We start from the raw sequence: 15,547 nt of genomic DNA, 5'->3' as shown, positions 1-15,547 counted from the left end.
TGGGGGTTTGAAACAGAGCTGATGAAATGAGACGAGATGTTGCCAGAGGATAATCATCAACCACCACCCTCAAATTTGCTCAATTACATAAATATCCCCACTTACACACAAAGTTTATAGCAAATAATCAACAACTGGCTAATATGGAACACTACCTTGAGAGGAAAAAAAGCATTTTCTTAAATATAAGGTATCAGAAAGGATAATTTTACTGAGAAAACGTGCAGAGTTAAGTGCAGCTCCCTGATTCACTATAGTTTGATGTAGCGCATGTGAGTGTTCTCATACACGGCTGACGGAGGAATATAAGTTGGTTATATTCATTCTGAAAGGAAATTTAGTTAATACCTATGAAAATAAATAATGTACATTACTTTTAATCAATCACATCTAATATCCTAACCTACAGATACACTTGTACAAGTTCATAAATATACGTGTATAAAGACTCTAATCTCATTTGTAACAGCGATTAATTAGAAATCACCTTAAAATGTCCATCAGATGAGGAACCAAGAAGACAAATAATGTTATATATACATAAAAGGATTGCCTGGGGCAAATATGAGATCCATATACATTGAAATTTTTAAAGATTATTTTTTGTTTAATTTTAGGTAGGCTCCACGCTCAATGTGGGGCTTGAACTCAGGACCCTGAGATCAAGAGTTGCACACCCTACTGACTGAATCAGCCAGACGCCCCTTAAAGATTAATTGTTAAAAGTAAAAACGGTAAGCTGCAGAACACTGTGTCAAAAATAATTCTATCTATGGTGTAAAAAGTATTGATATGTGTGGAGAAAACATTTGGAGGGGTTCAAATTATGATTCCTGCCACATGGGACTTAGATGACCAGGAAAGCAAAAGTGCTTTTACTTTACATTCTTGTGTAATGTTAGATTTTACCATAAGAGTACTACTTTGGGAAAATATCTAATTTAAAACACAAAAATATTTATTTATTTTTTTGTTAAAAGATTTTATTTATTTATTTGACAAAGAGAGACAGTGAGAGAGGGAACACAAGCAGAGGGAGTGGGAGAGGGAGAAGAAGCAGGTTTTCCGCGGAGCAGGGAGCCTGATGCGGGGCTCGATCCCAGGATCCTGGGATCATGACCCGAGCTGAAGGCAGACGCTTAACGACTGAGCCACCCAGGGCCCCTAAAACATAAAAATACTTAAAACAAACCCAAGTAAAACACTAAGTAGCTTCTATATATAAGTATAAGTGCTGCTCAAGGGAACGAAGAACCTACCTTTTCCTTTTCTTTTTCTTTTGGTACTTCCAGAGGGGCAGGATATGCAAATGTGGATGGTTTACAGTTTGATTTATACTGAACTTTCGGCATCTGAAGAAATAAAAGAATTTTCCCCCTTACGTTAAAAAAACCCAAATCAAGATTTAAGAATTCTATGCTCTTATCAAGCATACAATACAAAGGAATGTCAGAAGTTTCAATCCAGGCTAAATGTTCTCTTACAGTACTCCCTTATAGGCATCCGTCTTCTTACACTGAATTTGTTTTGAAGTGCTTTACGGAACTACCTGCAGTTCCATACTTTCCTGAAGCTCTGTGCCTGTTCACAGGCACCCCTTGATCTCATCTTTACTGGACGTGTACCCTGTTTCAGTGGGTTAAGTCCCACTCATGGTGTAAGCCTCAGATCAACTGTTACCTCCTCTGTAAAGTGTTATTTGGCTACCTAACCTGCATACCTAACTTCCACGTACCCTCCTTATACCACTCCAACAATATATACAAGTCTGTACAGTTTCTATACCACATAATCCCTAACAAGAGTCTAACATGAGCCTAATGGAAAAAGTCAGCTTCACGTTACTTATTGACTAGGTGTTAACTTCACTAGTCTGAATTTTTCTCTATTTCCCCAATTTACACTGATAGAGAATGGTAATAGGCATCATATTCACTAGGATAAGGAATCTTGTCTTTTTCATCCCACTTTCCTTGTAAAGAATGGAAACAGATCAGAAAATTGTGTGTTAGAGGAAAAAGTCCCTATAGATTATATAGGATGTTTAACCACAGTGTTAAAGGTTAGGGATTGGAAAACCTAAAGATTCTTATTTTGAAAGATAAAACTGCTCAATATTTATAAATGTGAGTAGTTTTATACTGAAACACTTTGGGATAAATGGCTGTATAGCTACACTGGAAAAAAAAAGTCAACTGGATGAAATACTCAGTCTTTATCAGCCATTTTCTGGCCCCCAATTTTTCCACTTTGAAATTTAATAGAACATTTTAACAGAAGTGATGACCAGATCTAAGAGTTAGTTGAAGGTCAAAAGGCCTCTGAGAAGACAGAAGAACAGCTGAATCATCAGGCCACAGGACTGAGAAAGACCTAAGCACAAACCCCATTTAAAAAAAAAAAGGATGGTGTGATGACAGGGGATGTATCACCTTCAGTCCTTGAGTCATGTGACCAGTTTCTGTCAGATTCCTTGGCTCCTCAATGTTGGCCTCGTTTTCTGCCACTACCAGAGAGACATCCTCCCATTTTGCTTTTCCCTTTAGCAGTAATCCTTTCTTCCATCAAATGCTCTAGCATCACAAAACTGAAACATGGCCCTGTCTCAAACTTTCACTCCTTCCTAAGATTTAGTTCAGGTCACCTTTTTACTTGCCCAGCTTACTGCAATAGCATTCACTGTAATGGATTTCCAATGGTACCAGAATGTTGTTTCTAGAATGCAAATCTCATCATGCCATTTATCTGCATGAAATCCTTCAAAAGCTCCAAAGAATTTCAGTATTAAATAAAATTGATAAAGAGTGATCTATAAAGCTTTTTCATATTTTTGTATTTGCCCCCTCTCTTACCATTCCCTCTCAACTGATTCATCCAAGGTTACAGTTAGTAAGGTGATTTGATTTTCAAAACTTCCACTGACACACTCCACTCAACAAGGTCATGACTCAATTTAAAGGGGAAATACAATATTGGTGAGATGACAACTCATCTTTAAAATTTCACGAAAACTCTTGTGAGTGGGTGGTTAGGATACAGTGAAGAAGATACACTTAAAACTAAGGTCTCACGAACATACCTTTAAGTCCTTGTTAAGGCCAATGACACAGGTAGGGGTATAAGCCAATGACAGAAAGTGTGAAAGAGGAAACCAGAACCAGAACTGGGTAAAGACAAGGACGCCAACTACAGAAGGCATATGGGTGTGCCCAGTCCTGGACTGCAAGGAGATTGTGACATTATGACCACCTGTAGAAAAAGGGAGAAACCATGAACATGAATCCAGTAGGGTAATAATAAAGATTTTTAAGTATTGCACTAGGGAAGCATTTGGTGATTATTTTAAGAATACAGTTCATAAAATCTGATACGGAGTAGCTGGAATTTGTTAGCCAGTGAACTATCTAGGGTCTCCAAAACTGGAAGTGCTGTATTTCTTTTTTAAATTTTATTTTATTATGTTATGTTAATCACCATACATTACATCATTAGTTTTTGATGTAGTGTTCCATGATTCATTGTTTGCGTATAACACCCAGTACTCCATTCAGTACGTGCCCTCTTTAAAACCCATCACCAGGCTAACCCAGCCCCCTACCCTTCCCCCCAAAACCCTCAGTTTGTTTCTCAGAGTCGACAGTCTCTCATGGTTCGTCTCCTCCTCTGATTTCCTCCCCTTCATTTTTCCCTTCCTACTATCTTCTTCTTCTTCCTTTTTTTTTTTTTAACATATAATGTATTGTTTGTTTCAGAGGTACAGGAAGTGATGTATTTTAATTGGAATCAGGGTAATCTAGACTTTTTTTCTATATAAGTAGGAATTTTCCAAAAAAGCCTAAAGGATATCAAAACTGAATGCTAAATTAAATATTAATCTATATTATACACTGGGGTTTTTAATGTGCTAACAAAAAATAAAATTTCAGTACACAACATATTTGCAAACAATAGCAAAGAGGCAAGAGGTAGATATTATTTGCTTAGTTTTACTCTTTCTGCTTTAGTTATCTGAATGTAGGCAGCTCCGACATTAACTAGCCTTGTGACCGTGGACAAATCACTTTACCTCTAAAAGTCTCTTTTCCCATTGGCAAAATGAGGGTTTGGACTTGAGCACTTGAACTAGAGCTCTACCACTGTAACAAAAGAAAACCTTTAATATCTCCAATCTTTGATTCAACTGAAATTTTTTTTTGAGGAAGCACAGTATGTGAAACAATGAAATCAAAGTTAATTCCATTTAATCAGAAGTTGGGCTGCTGAGAGGCTGAATGGCTCAGCCTGTCTTGTTCATCCACTTCTTGCCACATCCCCTAGACTATCCCTTGACGGAGTACAGAGAAACACAGTCTGAAAACTAGTGAATAAGAACTAAGATGCAAGCATCAGTTAGACAACTGGATCTTTACTGGGCCCTAGAAAGGCTGAGATTCTAGGAGGCTATTTGGGGTTGCAAACTTGAATGCCTTTAGGAACCAGTCAGGCAAACGAATGAGAAAACCTGACTGGAAGCAGTGGGGAACTGAACCAACTGGAAAGTTCATGTCGTATTTAAAGAGGACATGTTACTAAGGGTGTAGGTCCAGAGTTACCAGGTAATTCTGTTTTTAAAAGTAGACTGTAATCTGGATTTTGTCCAAAATTTTGTTAGGCAGGCAAACATGTTAATATGTTTGGTCTCTATAACAGTGTTAGTATTGGACCCCAGAACTCTGAGACACCAGTCTTTTAGTTTATATAAGATACCCTATAAAGGGTACCTGGGTGGCTCAGTCAGTTAAGTGTCTGCCTTTGGCTCAGGTCATGATCCCAGGGTCCCGGGATCGAGTCCTGCATCAGGCTCCCTTTTCAGCAGGGAGTGTGCTTCTCCCTCTGTACCCGCCCCGGCCCACTTGTGATCTCAAATAAATAAAATCTTTTTTTTTAAGATTTTATTTATTTGACAGAGAAACACAGCAAGAGAGGGAACACAAGCAGTGGGAGTGGGAGAGGGAGAAGCAGGCTTCCTGCCGAGCAGGGAGCCTGACGTGGGGCTTGATCCCAGGGTCCAGGGATCATGACCTAAGCCCAAGGCAGATGCTTATTAGCGACCGAGCCACCCAGGCGCCCCTCAAATAAATAAAATCTTAAAAAAAAAAAAAAGACACCCTATAAAAATGGAGCTTGTCTGCACCTAGTCACCATCCTAATTTGAATTCCAATTCTGGATCCCTATTGCTCACATTTCACTTCTTTTAACCTCAGTCTTTCCCAGATGCTGCTACATCAGTCAGGAAGTGAGTACTACTTTTACGAAACTAAAAAAGCACTTTAATTTTTTGTAAGAATCAAATAATCTAGATTTTATTTGGAAAAAATCAGGTATCCTTTAGTTTTGTTTTTCCAACAGAGATGAGTTATATGCATTTATTGTCTGCTTGTTGCTCTTAACCTCCACATTCACCAAATGCTTACTATATATTGAGAATTTTGAACAAAATACTGAAAAGAGATCCCAAGGAGCCTCTAGCCTAGTGGAGACGACAAATAACTAGATAATTAAACTAGGGTATACAAGCATTATGCGATCGAAACCTGGGCACTAGTGAGGACATACACCTAAGCACGGCACCTAACCCAGGGTGAAGGCCGGGTAGGGCAGAGGAGAGGGGAAGGCTGCTCAGAGAACAGAGATACTTATTTTAAGTTTTGAAGCTGAATTCCCTTTATTTCAATGAAACCCATTTTCTTCAGACTTAGAAACTAAACTAGCCTTTTGTTCTAACAGTCTGAGATTTAATACAAAACAAGAAAGAGTTTATCCTGTTGGTAATGTTTACACAGTTTTACAAACTTCAATCATAAACCTTAATCTCTGGCTCTTCTCCCTGAAGAGACCAAATCATCAGGTGAATTCTCATAAACTTCAACTTCACTCATTCCTTTGAAGTTGCCCTCCAGAGTTCCTCCATTAACACTAACTTCTGCGAGCCAGACTGCAGTACTACATGTTTTTTCTAATGCAGTTGCAGCACAGTTTGTAGGAGGACAGGATACTGACAAAGTGAAAAGGGGTGAGAATAATTTTGCTTGTAATAGTGAAGACAAGAGTACAGAACTTTTATGTACTAAATAACACTAAAATAAGTAAGGCAACAAACATAATAAACAAAAAGAGAAACGGAAAGAAGCATCAAAACTTCATTGGTCTACGACAATTCAGAGATACAAAAGGCAGTGAAGGGAGAGAGGGGCTGAAAAGGGAAGGAAGGGAGGGAGAGATTGGACTTCTAGTAAAGATGGTAGAATAACGCTGAAACAGAGAAGTATCCTCCCCTAATTCTTCACAAATAACAGCAGAAACCAGCAAAAAACTGTAGTTGTACTGAATGAACAAGTAAAGGGTTGTATATAAAACTACAAACTTCAAAAACTGGCAGCTAAAAGAAATAAATAGATTATGGAGTAGTAAAATGTCACTCCTAAGTCCTTTTTAAAAACCAATTACCCAAAGTAGCCAATCTCAGATGGCTACATACTGTATGATTCCAGCTGTATAATACTCTGGAAAGGGGAAAACTAAAGTTATAGAGACAATAAAAAGATCAGTGGTTGCCAGGGGGTTGTGCGGAAGGAGGGAGAGATGAAAAGGTGGAACACAGATGATTTCTAGGGCAGTGAAACTATTGCCTATGATGTAATGGTGGATATATATTTATGCATTTGTCAAAACCCATAGAAAATGGACTTGAATGTAAACTAGGGACTGATGAAACCCAGCTAATTCAGTGTCAAGTTCTATGAACTATAGGCTCCACATTTTCTCCAGGAATAATTTTCCCCCAGAAAATTTCCCCAATAATTCCCTAAATAATTTCCCCAATTTCTACTATGTCATATAGTTAGAGCAGATAGTTACTTCATCAGATTTAGTTTAAATAGATAAATACATCTGGAAGATTTAACATTTACCTGCATCCAGTATGCCCTGCGCCAAAATAGCGCCAAACTTAGCCATGACATCATCATGTTTATCATTGATGACTTTGGAATACAGCTGTCTGAACTGATTCACCTGAAGGAACACGCAAAAGAATTATAGTCATATCAATATTCATTTGTGGTGTCATTTCAGACCAGGGAAAATAGATTGTTCAAATTATAATGAAACTTGAGCTCTGAAATTCACAACATTCAAAAAGAGAGAGATACAAACCAGACTTCAAGGCAGAAAAGTTCCATGGTTGAAATCATGGGTGTTATGACTTTTCTGGTGTGGGAGCACCAGTTCTGTTTTCAATCCTCATTCCACAGTGGATGATTCAGACTCATGGGAATGTTGAATGTGATTTCGTATCGCACCACTGTTAGTCAGCAGGCTTAAACAGTTATAAACACTGAGGCTTTCGTTGTACTGTGAATAACAGCTACTTTGCTTACCATCACTCTTATAGATTTCCTAGCAGGCATAATCCTTCAATTCTATCTTCAAGTAAACTACCCTTTACTGAAGACGTGTGAGGCATATTTTGGATTTAGTGTATATTCACATCAAGATTTTCATTACACACAGGTATTAATTTTTTGAGAACATGTCACAGTAATTACTCTTGTCAAAAAAACACACCAAAATGGAACATGTGCTAACTCACTTATGGTGGGATTATTAGTAATTTTTCTTTATTCTTTTCTGCATTCCTAAAACTAATATATATTACTTTTACAATTAGAAAATAAAATTTATAAAATACATGTTATCAATATATTTGTGATTGCTTTAAAACTGTTTGAATGACAATAAGGGAACTGTTTTATGCTTCCTCCATGTCTTACACTTCTGTTTTCCCACCAGTGCTTTTCAAGTGGTAGGCACCCAGGAAGAAGTCTGCTTGTTCAAGAAGCACATAATCATGGAGCTCCCCAAATCTGCCCAAGCAGAAAATATTGAATTTTTGAGTTTCCTAATATAATGACCTTACTTGCATGACATATTCTTTCAGAATCTCTTCCCCTCTTCACTTGTCTTGGTCTTGGAGGCCATGCTGCACAGGGTAAGAACCAGACAACCCTGGCTTAATCTCTGCTTCAATGAGCCGTTTAGGGAAGTTTTTAGCTTTTATGCGCTTCGGTCTCTTCCTCCCTATAGGGATTGTAGGACCTATCTTACACAGCTGCTGGAAGGATGACATGATGCAATATATATGTAATGTCATGTGTAAACAGCGTTTTATAGTTCAGTAAGCACGGCTATCCTACCATACCATGGCAGAACCCTACCAGTCCCCCTTGACTATTATCTCTGCAACATAATACTGCTAAAAAATGTGATGGGAAAACAATGAACTCACCCTGCCATTACCTAGTATATAACCATTAGTGAGCCATTTACTTCTCTAGGTCTTACTTTCTTTAACTATAAAACCAGCATGACTAGATCATCATAAAATTCCCTTCTAGTTTTAAAAATCCTAAGGTCTGATGCTTTTACTCTGGTTCAACAGGTCAAATTCCTTTGATTCTGAAATTATTTTAGATGAACACTTACATTACCTTATATAGGATGGAAATTTTATGTGCTTAAAGGTTTATGAAATATGTCATGAACTTATAAAAAGTAACATTGGACAAAGCACTGTATGTACATTATGAGGAAGAATTTAAATATAAAATCGTACCCAAAACAATAGGAAATCAAACATTCAGTGAAACTGAAAGATGGATTAAAAAAAAAATCAATACAAATATGTAATAGTATTATCCAATTAAGTAGACTACTTCAAAGAGCTATTTCTTGTTTATCATTTAAAAATTCTTTTCCTCACATTTTACTACTTATGGAGCAGTAACAATTCTCATGTTTATGATTCTTCGTAAAGAATTATTATTTTAGTAGGTTAGGATAGTATCTTAAATTTGAAGGCAAGTTTGAAATCATGTACTCCCTGTACTTACGGATGGGAAACTGAAGTAAAATAGGTGAAATGACTGGCTTGTTTGTGATCAAGCAACTAACTGCAATCATGGTGAGGATCATGATTTCCTGGTTCAGTTTCACTGTTATGAACAGTATGGTGACCCCATACAATTTGTGGGAGAAAAACATTTATTTCTCATTTTATATTACGATAGTCTCACAGAAAAGACAAATTCTAGGCAATCCTGTGATCCATGCATACATTCTGCTATACATGATTATCTAAAAATCTACCTTCTCCAAATTCATGCATTTTTAACATTCATATTTTTAAATTCTATACCTTATACTGCTGGGGGAAAAAAAAAACCACTTTCAGAAAAAAAAATGGGGAGAAGGAAATAAAGTTCTTTGGGGTCATTTCTGTTGGTACTTATCAACTGGGTATGTTTCCTTTCAATTTTCTATTTTCCTGCATATAGAAATAAAGCAGCAGATCAAGGATCAGTTTTGAAGTTGTCTTTCTTTTCTCTTTCTCTGACATTACATCTGCTCTTATGACTTCAACATAGGTCTGTAACTTCTTCCATGAAATCCTTGAGGCCAGATAAATTTTGGAATTCAGAATTTACAAAGATAACATGGTCTATATACCATACATTATGCAATACTCTCAATGGAGCATGGGGAAAATAACCTATAATCAAATCCATATTTCAAAAAGCAGCTAAATGACAGAATATTAACACTAAATGGGATAAAGGCTATTAATGAGTTCATATTAGTTCAAGTTTTACAGCCAAATGAGTCCTTAAAAATAAACAAACCTCTCTTCAGAGCGTTTTGGATTTTAGAACTGCAGATAAAGGGCTATGGACTTATATAATTTCTTTGTGGTTAGTTCCCAAATCTCTACCTTCAGTTCTGACTTTTCTCCTTTGCTCTCATCTTATCTCCAGCTGACTTGCTATCATCTCCAACTCAACATGCCTAAAACAAAAATTCTCTTTATTCTTCTTTTAAGATATTGTCAATGTTATCATGATTTCCCCATTATCAATATACCAAATGATGTTTTTAGCTCCCTTCTCAGTTTTATGAGTATTATTTTGTTTATGGTAGTTGCTTGTAGCCCTTTTTAATATTATCACTGACATTGTTAGAATCCAAGTTTCTACCTTAAGGCAATAGTATGGTAATATAGGTTACCATTTATAAATGTGTTATGCTATGCTTATAATACAAAATTTCATTCTTATAATTTCATCTTATAGAAGTTCAAAGATTTCTCCATAGAAACACTTCTAGGTCACCATGATGGCTCACAAAAGCCTACTCTACTCACACTGTGATTTTAGAAATGCCAAAGCTTATCAAGCTTGGCCAAACATGATCCTACTGCCAAAAGAGTACCTGTCAGTTGTGGTTACTTACCCACAGCAGGTAACCTTAGGCCAGAAGATATTAGGCAAGGAGGAGCACCAGAGATTTTATTTTTACACTGTAATATTTTTATCTGATTCTATACATGATAATAATGTACATGTTCAAAAATGCTAAAGGTAGATTTCATTTAACAAGGAAAACGAAAGATCCTTCATTAAAGAGCAGAGTTGGGTTCTTGAGTGAAAATAGTTCCAAGGACCTATAAAAAGCACATTATTCTAGTTAAATGGTTTTGAATCTCTGGTCTAAGGGCTTTCTAAATTGGGTTTGTAATCACCCAGGGGTGTATACACGTTCCTGGGTCTATGTTGTTGAGAGTGAGTGAGCAAAAAAACTGGCAGAAGAAGAAAGCAAAGATGCACTGGAATTACTTAAACTGAGACACAGTGTATAGAACTAAGCATTAAGACAGCATTCTGCAAAAGGATGTGATGTATGTCATGTTACATAAAATACTTCCTTTGGAACTTTCCACTGTGAATTTCACAAACTATCTGAGAAATGTCCCTTTTGGATTCCTCTGAGGAGTGGTTATATAAGTCTTGATGAAATTAAGACTTCATCTCCATTTTACTTCCACTTGATTTCGTGCACCAGTTTGCAACCTTGTTACTAAGACTCTGTAGTCTTGAGAACTTCTCTTTAAGCTTGTTTTTTTTTAGATTTTACTTATTTATTTATTTAAGAGAGACAGAGGAGTGAGTGTGTGCATTGAGGGGTAGAGGGGGAGGGAGAGGAAGAGGGAGAGAGAATTTGAAGCCAACTCTGTGCTGAGCACAGAGCCTGACACGAGGGGCTCAATCCCATGACTGTGAGATCAGGACCTGAGCCGAAACCAAGAGTCAGACGCTTAACAGACTGAGCCACCCAGGCGCCCCTCTTCAAGCTTGTTAACAGCTTTTTCTTTTCAGCAAAATGTCACATACCATTCCAAAAGAATATCAAGTTGTCTTGTTAGCAATTATCAGATAAAAGAGAGATTATATAAACTTGACAGTCCACAGAAGTCTTTATTGCATGCTTAATAGCAGAAAACAATGAAAACAGAACTCAAACTTTAAGACTTCATGAGCTGAGTTAACAATTTCCCTCTAAGGAACAGTGTTCCCTGAAAAATACTGGAGCTTTACACTGGCATACACAGCTTTGCTTTCAGAGTCGGTAAGGTACAGATTTAACTTTCCCCACGGAGCTTACATTAATGGCAATAGCTAGCAGCTATAATTGCATTTTGACATTCTTAATTAATACTCAAGATTCTGATACAACCTGAAGATGGAAGGGCTCCTTATGTATTCACATCAGCTAAGACTTGGTTCAACGGCATTTTATGGAATGATTAAAAAATACTGATTATTTAAATTCTGTATTTTTTCACTTTTTCTAAATGTGAAAAAGTTTTATTTATTAGAATAAATAGTTGAATGCTTTTTCAAACTACACATCCTACCCTAGCCTATCCCCATTCCAAAGGACCCTGCCAGTGTTGGTGCAGAGTTTATGGTTGAAAAATCAACAAAATCCTACAGCAGAGGATGAAAAGATAGTAAACCATTTGTCTTGTTCACAATACAAATAACATGAAAGCAACATGTGAGGTCAAAGTGAGTAAATATCGATATATTACTGTTAGGGGAAGTGCATTCCATGGCCTAAACGTCCTACTTGAACAACATTACTCAGTTGGATAACCCCCAGCTGATAAAGCTCAGAAGATCAAAAGCAGAAATAAAAAGCTATTCATATTATAACTGCTATATTTAAAAACAAAAACCAAAAAGAAATGTGGACTCTCTGAAAAGATGTTTATGTTCTGGCAGATATATGAAGTAATATACTATTAAAACAGAATGAGAAGCTGGGATTCTATTTTTGCAATAATCCAATTCTTGGAAGTCTTACAAATGATTTTGACAGAGAGAGCAGCACTGGATAAATGAAAAAAATGATACAAATAAAAATGAAATAAAATAAAAATTTAATGGGAATCTATTAAACAAAGTTCCATAAAATGAGAATGAATAATCAATGAGTTCTGGAAATTTTTCTCTTCTCTACCCTCCCTCCCCTCATCAATCTACTTTGCTGAAAATGAGGATTTTTTACATTTGCTTGATGAGGCAGAAGACAGTATGCCAATGGTTTTTCTAGTTGTCAATTTTTCGACTTTTTCTCAAATAGAAGCAAAATTAATATAAAACTATTAAATGCCCTAATTTCAAGTTAAGAATCAAAAGTTCTGAAATTATTGCATGGGCTATACACACCTATTTAATACATCAAAAATGATAATTTTTAGTACATGTGAATAAGATCTGTGCATTTTCTCAACAAAATGAGAAATTTTGGCTTAGGTGCCAAGATACATTAGATATCATACTCTAACATGATGTCTGGGAGATTGTCATGAGGAAATTTTAAAATAGATGTCTCAAAATCTTTGCTGGGAGCCAGCCACAGGGTATCTATGAGAAGTGAACTGCAGGAGGATGTGTGAGGGGGATTTCTGTGGGGAAAGCTGAGCTGTGGGTCTTTCCCCCTCACTCCAAGCCTAAAGATGGGCTTCAGAGGAACCACGTGGAGAGCTTAATAAGATCAGTGGTTCCTGTGCACTGACGTCTGACACAAAAAGTTAAGAGGCATTAGCTGTCCACTGAGGTAACTAGCAGAGAGGGTGAGGGACATGGAGGAGATAGGCAGGGAGGAGGAAGGAGAGGGACAGCGCAGGCAAAGCTACACTGAGAACCATGTATTATACTCCTAGCTACAAGGGCAAAATATGCAGGATGGGTTCTGTGAACGGATGTGGGTGAGGAAGGAAAGAAAGCCATCCTGGAGGCATGTGAAACCCTGCCCCACTCCCAGGGGGGCAATGACATTCTAACAGAGAATCTGGATATACTCATTTCTAAACTGAGATTGTATATACCATATAAAGTGAATGTAGGATTTTTTATTACCTCAAAAAGATGAATCAAAAAGTCATGGACTGCCTGAGTTTGCATCCTGTATCAGAGGAACAAGTTATCCTGCTAAATGCATTTTAAAAGGACAGTAGGAGGCAAAAATTAAAGTTCTTATGATTTCATCAATCTGTAAGTTCTAATTTTTTAAGTATGGCTAAATAGTTGAATTAACAAAGTGACTACAAATCTGTAAAAAATGCATTTAAAGAGTATTATATAAAGTTACCTCTTTTACCCACCTTTTTTACTTCCTTTGAGTCTAGTGTCCACTACATTTGAGGTAAAAATGTCCTTAAAAGAAGATAAGTTACTAAAGAAAAGCCTGAACCAGCTCTCTTCTGGAGAATTTTTTTGTTTGCTCACCTTTGGACAAGTGATTTCAGTCTGCTGGATCATGATGAGAGCTGAGGCTATCAGAGCTCCTTGCCTCACATAGTTCACAGGGTCATTTGTCATCGGTTCTAACAAATTAATTGCTTCCTGAAAGCATTAGAAAAAACTTTAAATTAAGCGGGTATAGCTGAATTTTCAAATTAGTTACTGTTATTCTAAGTCAGTATTTTCATCTGACATTGTAGTGAGTTCATTAAAGACTACTTGCAACTGAGAATGCTTTTAGTTTCAATATAATTGATGGTAAGTGAGAAGGAAGCTTGTAGAATGCGTGTTCCTGTCTTGAGGTAAAAGAAGTAAAAAAGAAGGTAACAGAAAATGAGATTAATGTTAAGTGCCCCTTTCTAACATTCCTTATAAGGTCTTTATAGGTATAAATCCGGAGGAACAAAGCAATGGGTTTAAAATTATCAAATTTATTTCTTAACACAGTATGCCACTTCCTTTGTTTCAAGGCCAAGGAAAGAAAAATAAGTTGAATTCTTTTTCTTTTAAGAAAACAACTTCCGATTTCTTTACATGTGGATTCATTTATTTTAAAAATCAGAGCTGTTAACAGATAATATACATACCAGATAAATGTATTTTCTCTCCATTTCACTGAAAAATGTGACACTACTCATAGTATTGCCAATACTGTTTATGAGGTAGTCATGATAAAAATATAACCAAATTTCCAACTTATAAGTTAAAAGACACTAACTTGGTCTTTGAGGTATGTGATATAACCTCAAAGATACATTTTAGAATCAAAAAGTGTCTTGAGTTTTTAAGAAATAAAAATAAAGCACCAAACCTTGGTCAGATAGGTATTGTTATGTAGATCACACAAACTATCTAGAAATAAAGCAGACTTGCTTAGTATGAGTAATAAAAATTTTTCATTGAATTAACTTGTCAGATGCTGTGTCTCAAAGAACACTTGCTCCTACATATCATATTAAGTTTACAGTAATCCGGAAAGAAAAAAAAATCTAATATACATTTAACTTACGAGGCTTGACATAAATGTCTACTGAAGACCTGAGGGGGAAAATACTTCATAAAACATCCAACTATAATTTTCTTTTGTTCACAGATGTGTTCCAGAAAAAAAATGAAGGCCAATTTCTATGAACTGTATTTTATAAACCCAATGATATTTCTAATAAAACTGAAGATACATTCTCATGTAAGAAATTCTCCCACAAAAGAAAACACTTAAAAACAAATCTCTGTGAGGACAGAGACTATGCTCAACTTGTTCACCACCATATCCTTAAAGGATCTTCCCCTCCATCACTGATTTGACTAATATTTACTGAACACCTACTATGTGCCTGGTCTGACTTTAGGTTCTAGCAGTGAACATTCTGTTCTTAGGGACCTTACATTTCAGGGCAGAGGAGACATACAATAAATAAATAGGTGTAAAAATATGTCAGGCGGTGATAAGTCCTATGAAGAAAAAATAAAGCAGGGTGAGGAGATGAATCAGAATACTGGAAGGGGATGTCTCTCTATAACTTTTTATGCAATTTTTTTCACATATAGTGAAAATGCCCATTTTAATTTCTAGTTTCAGTAATGTTTTATGAGACTAGAAAAAGTTATTTGTATCCAATATTAATACTCTTTATTAGAGAAAAAGTGAAATGAATTAAAATTTAATTCCTGGACTCAATCAATAAATAATGTTTTATTTTCTTTTATTGTAGACAAGAGCGGATAAAAAAATGGCTCCTCCTCTGATACAGACACTGGAAGCATAACCTGGCTATACCCTTTTTCTTTATGTTCTCACTATTCCCATTATGTTTGTGTTCTCTCTCTCTCTCTCTCTCTCACACACATACACACACACACCCAT

General features: G+C 36.3%; 1 protein-coding gene across 1 annotated transcript in view; it reads right to left on the bottom strand.

Annotated features, from left to right (window-relative positions):
- The window catches only part of PSMD1 (proteasome 26S subunit, non-ATPase 1), an 89,878-nt gene that overhangs the window by 8,068 nt on the left and 66,263 nt on the right, over positions 1 to 15,547 (bottom strand). The window contains exons 18-21 of the mRNA XM_027589241.2: positions 13,669 to 13,785; positions 6,952 to 7,054; positions 3,080 to 3,249; positions 1,260 to 1,352 (exon numbers count right to left, since the gene is read on the bottom strand). Of these exons, the coding sequence (XP_027445042.1) occupies positions 1,260 to 1,352; positions 3,080 to 3,249; positions 6,952 to 7,054; positions 13,669 to 13,785 (483 nt within the window). The remainder of the gene's footprint in view (positions 1 to 1,259; positions 1,353 to 3,079; positions 3,250 to 6,951; positions 7,055 to 13,668; positions 13,786 to 15,547) is intronic.

Source organism: Zalophus californianus, chromosome 3 (genome assembly GCF_009762305.2).
Source record: "Zalophus californianus isolate mZalCal1 chromosome 3, mZalCal1.pri.v2, whole genome shotgun sequence".
Lineage (NCBI taxonomy): Eukaryota > Metazoa > Chordata > Mammalia > Carnivora > Otariidae > Zalophus > Zalophus californianus.
Note: the sequence above shows the minus strand (reverse complement) of the source record. Positions and strands in the feature narration are given on the sequence as shown.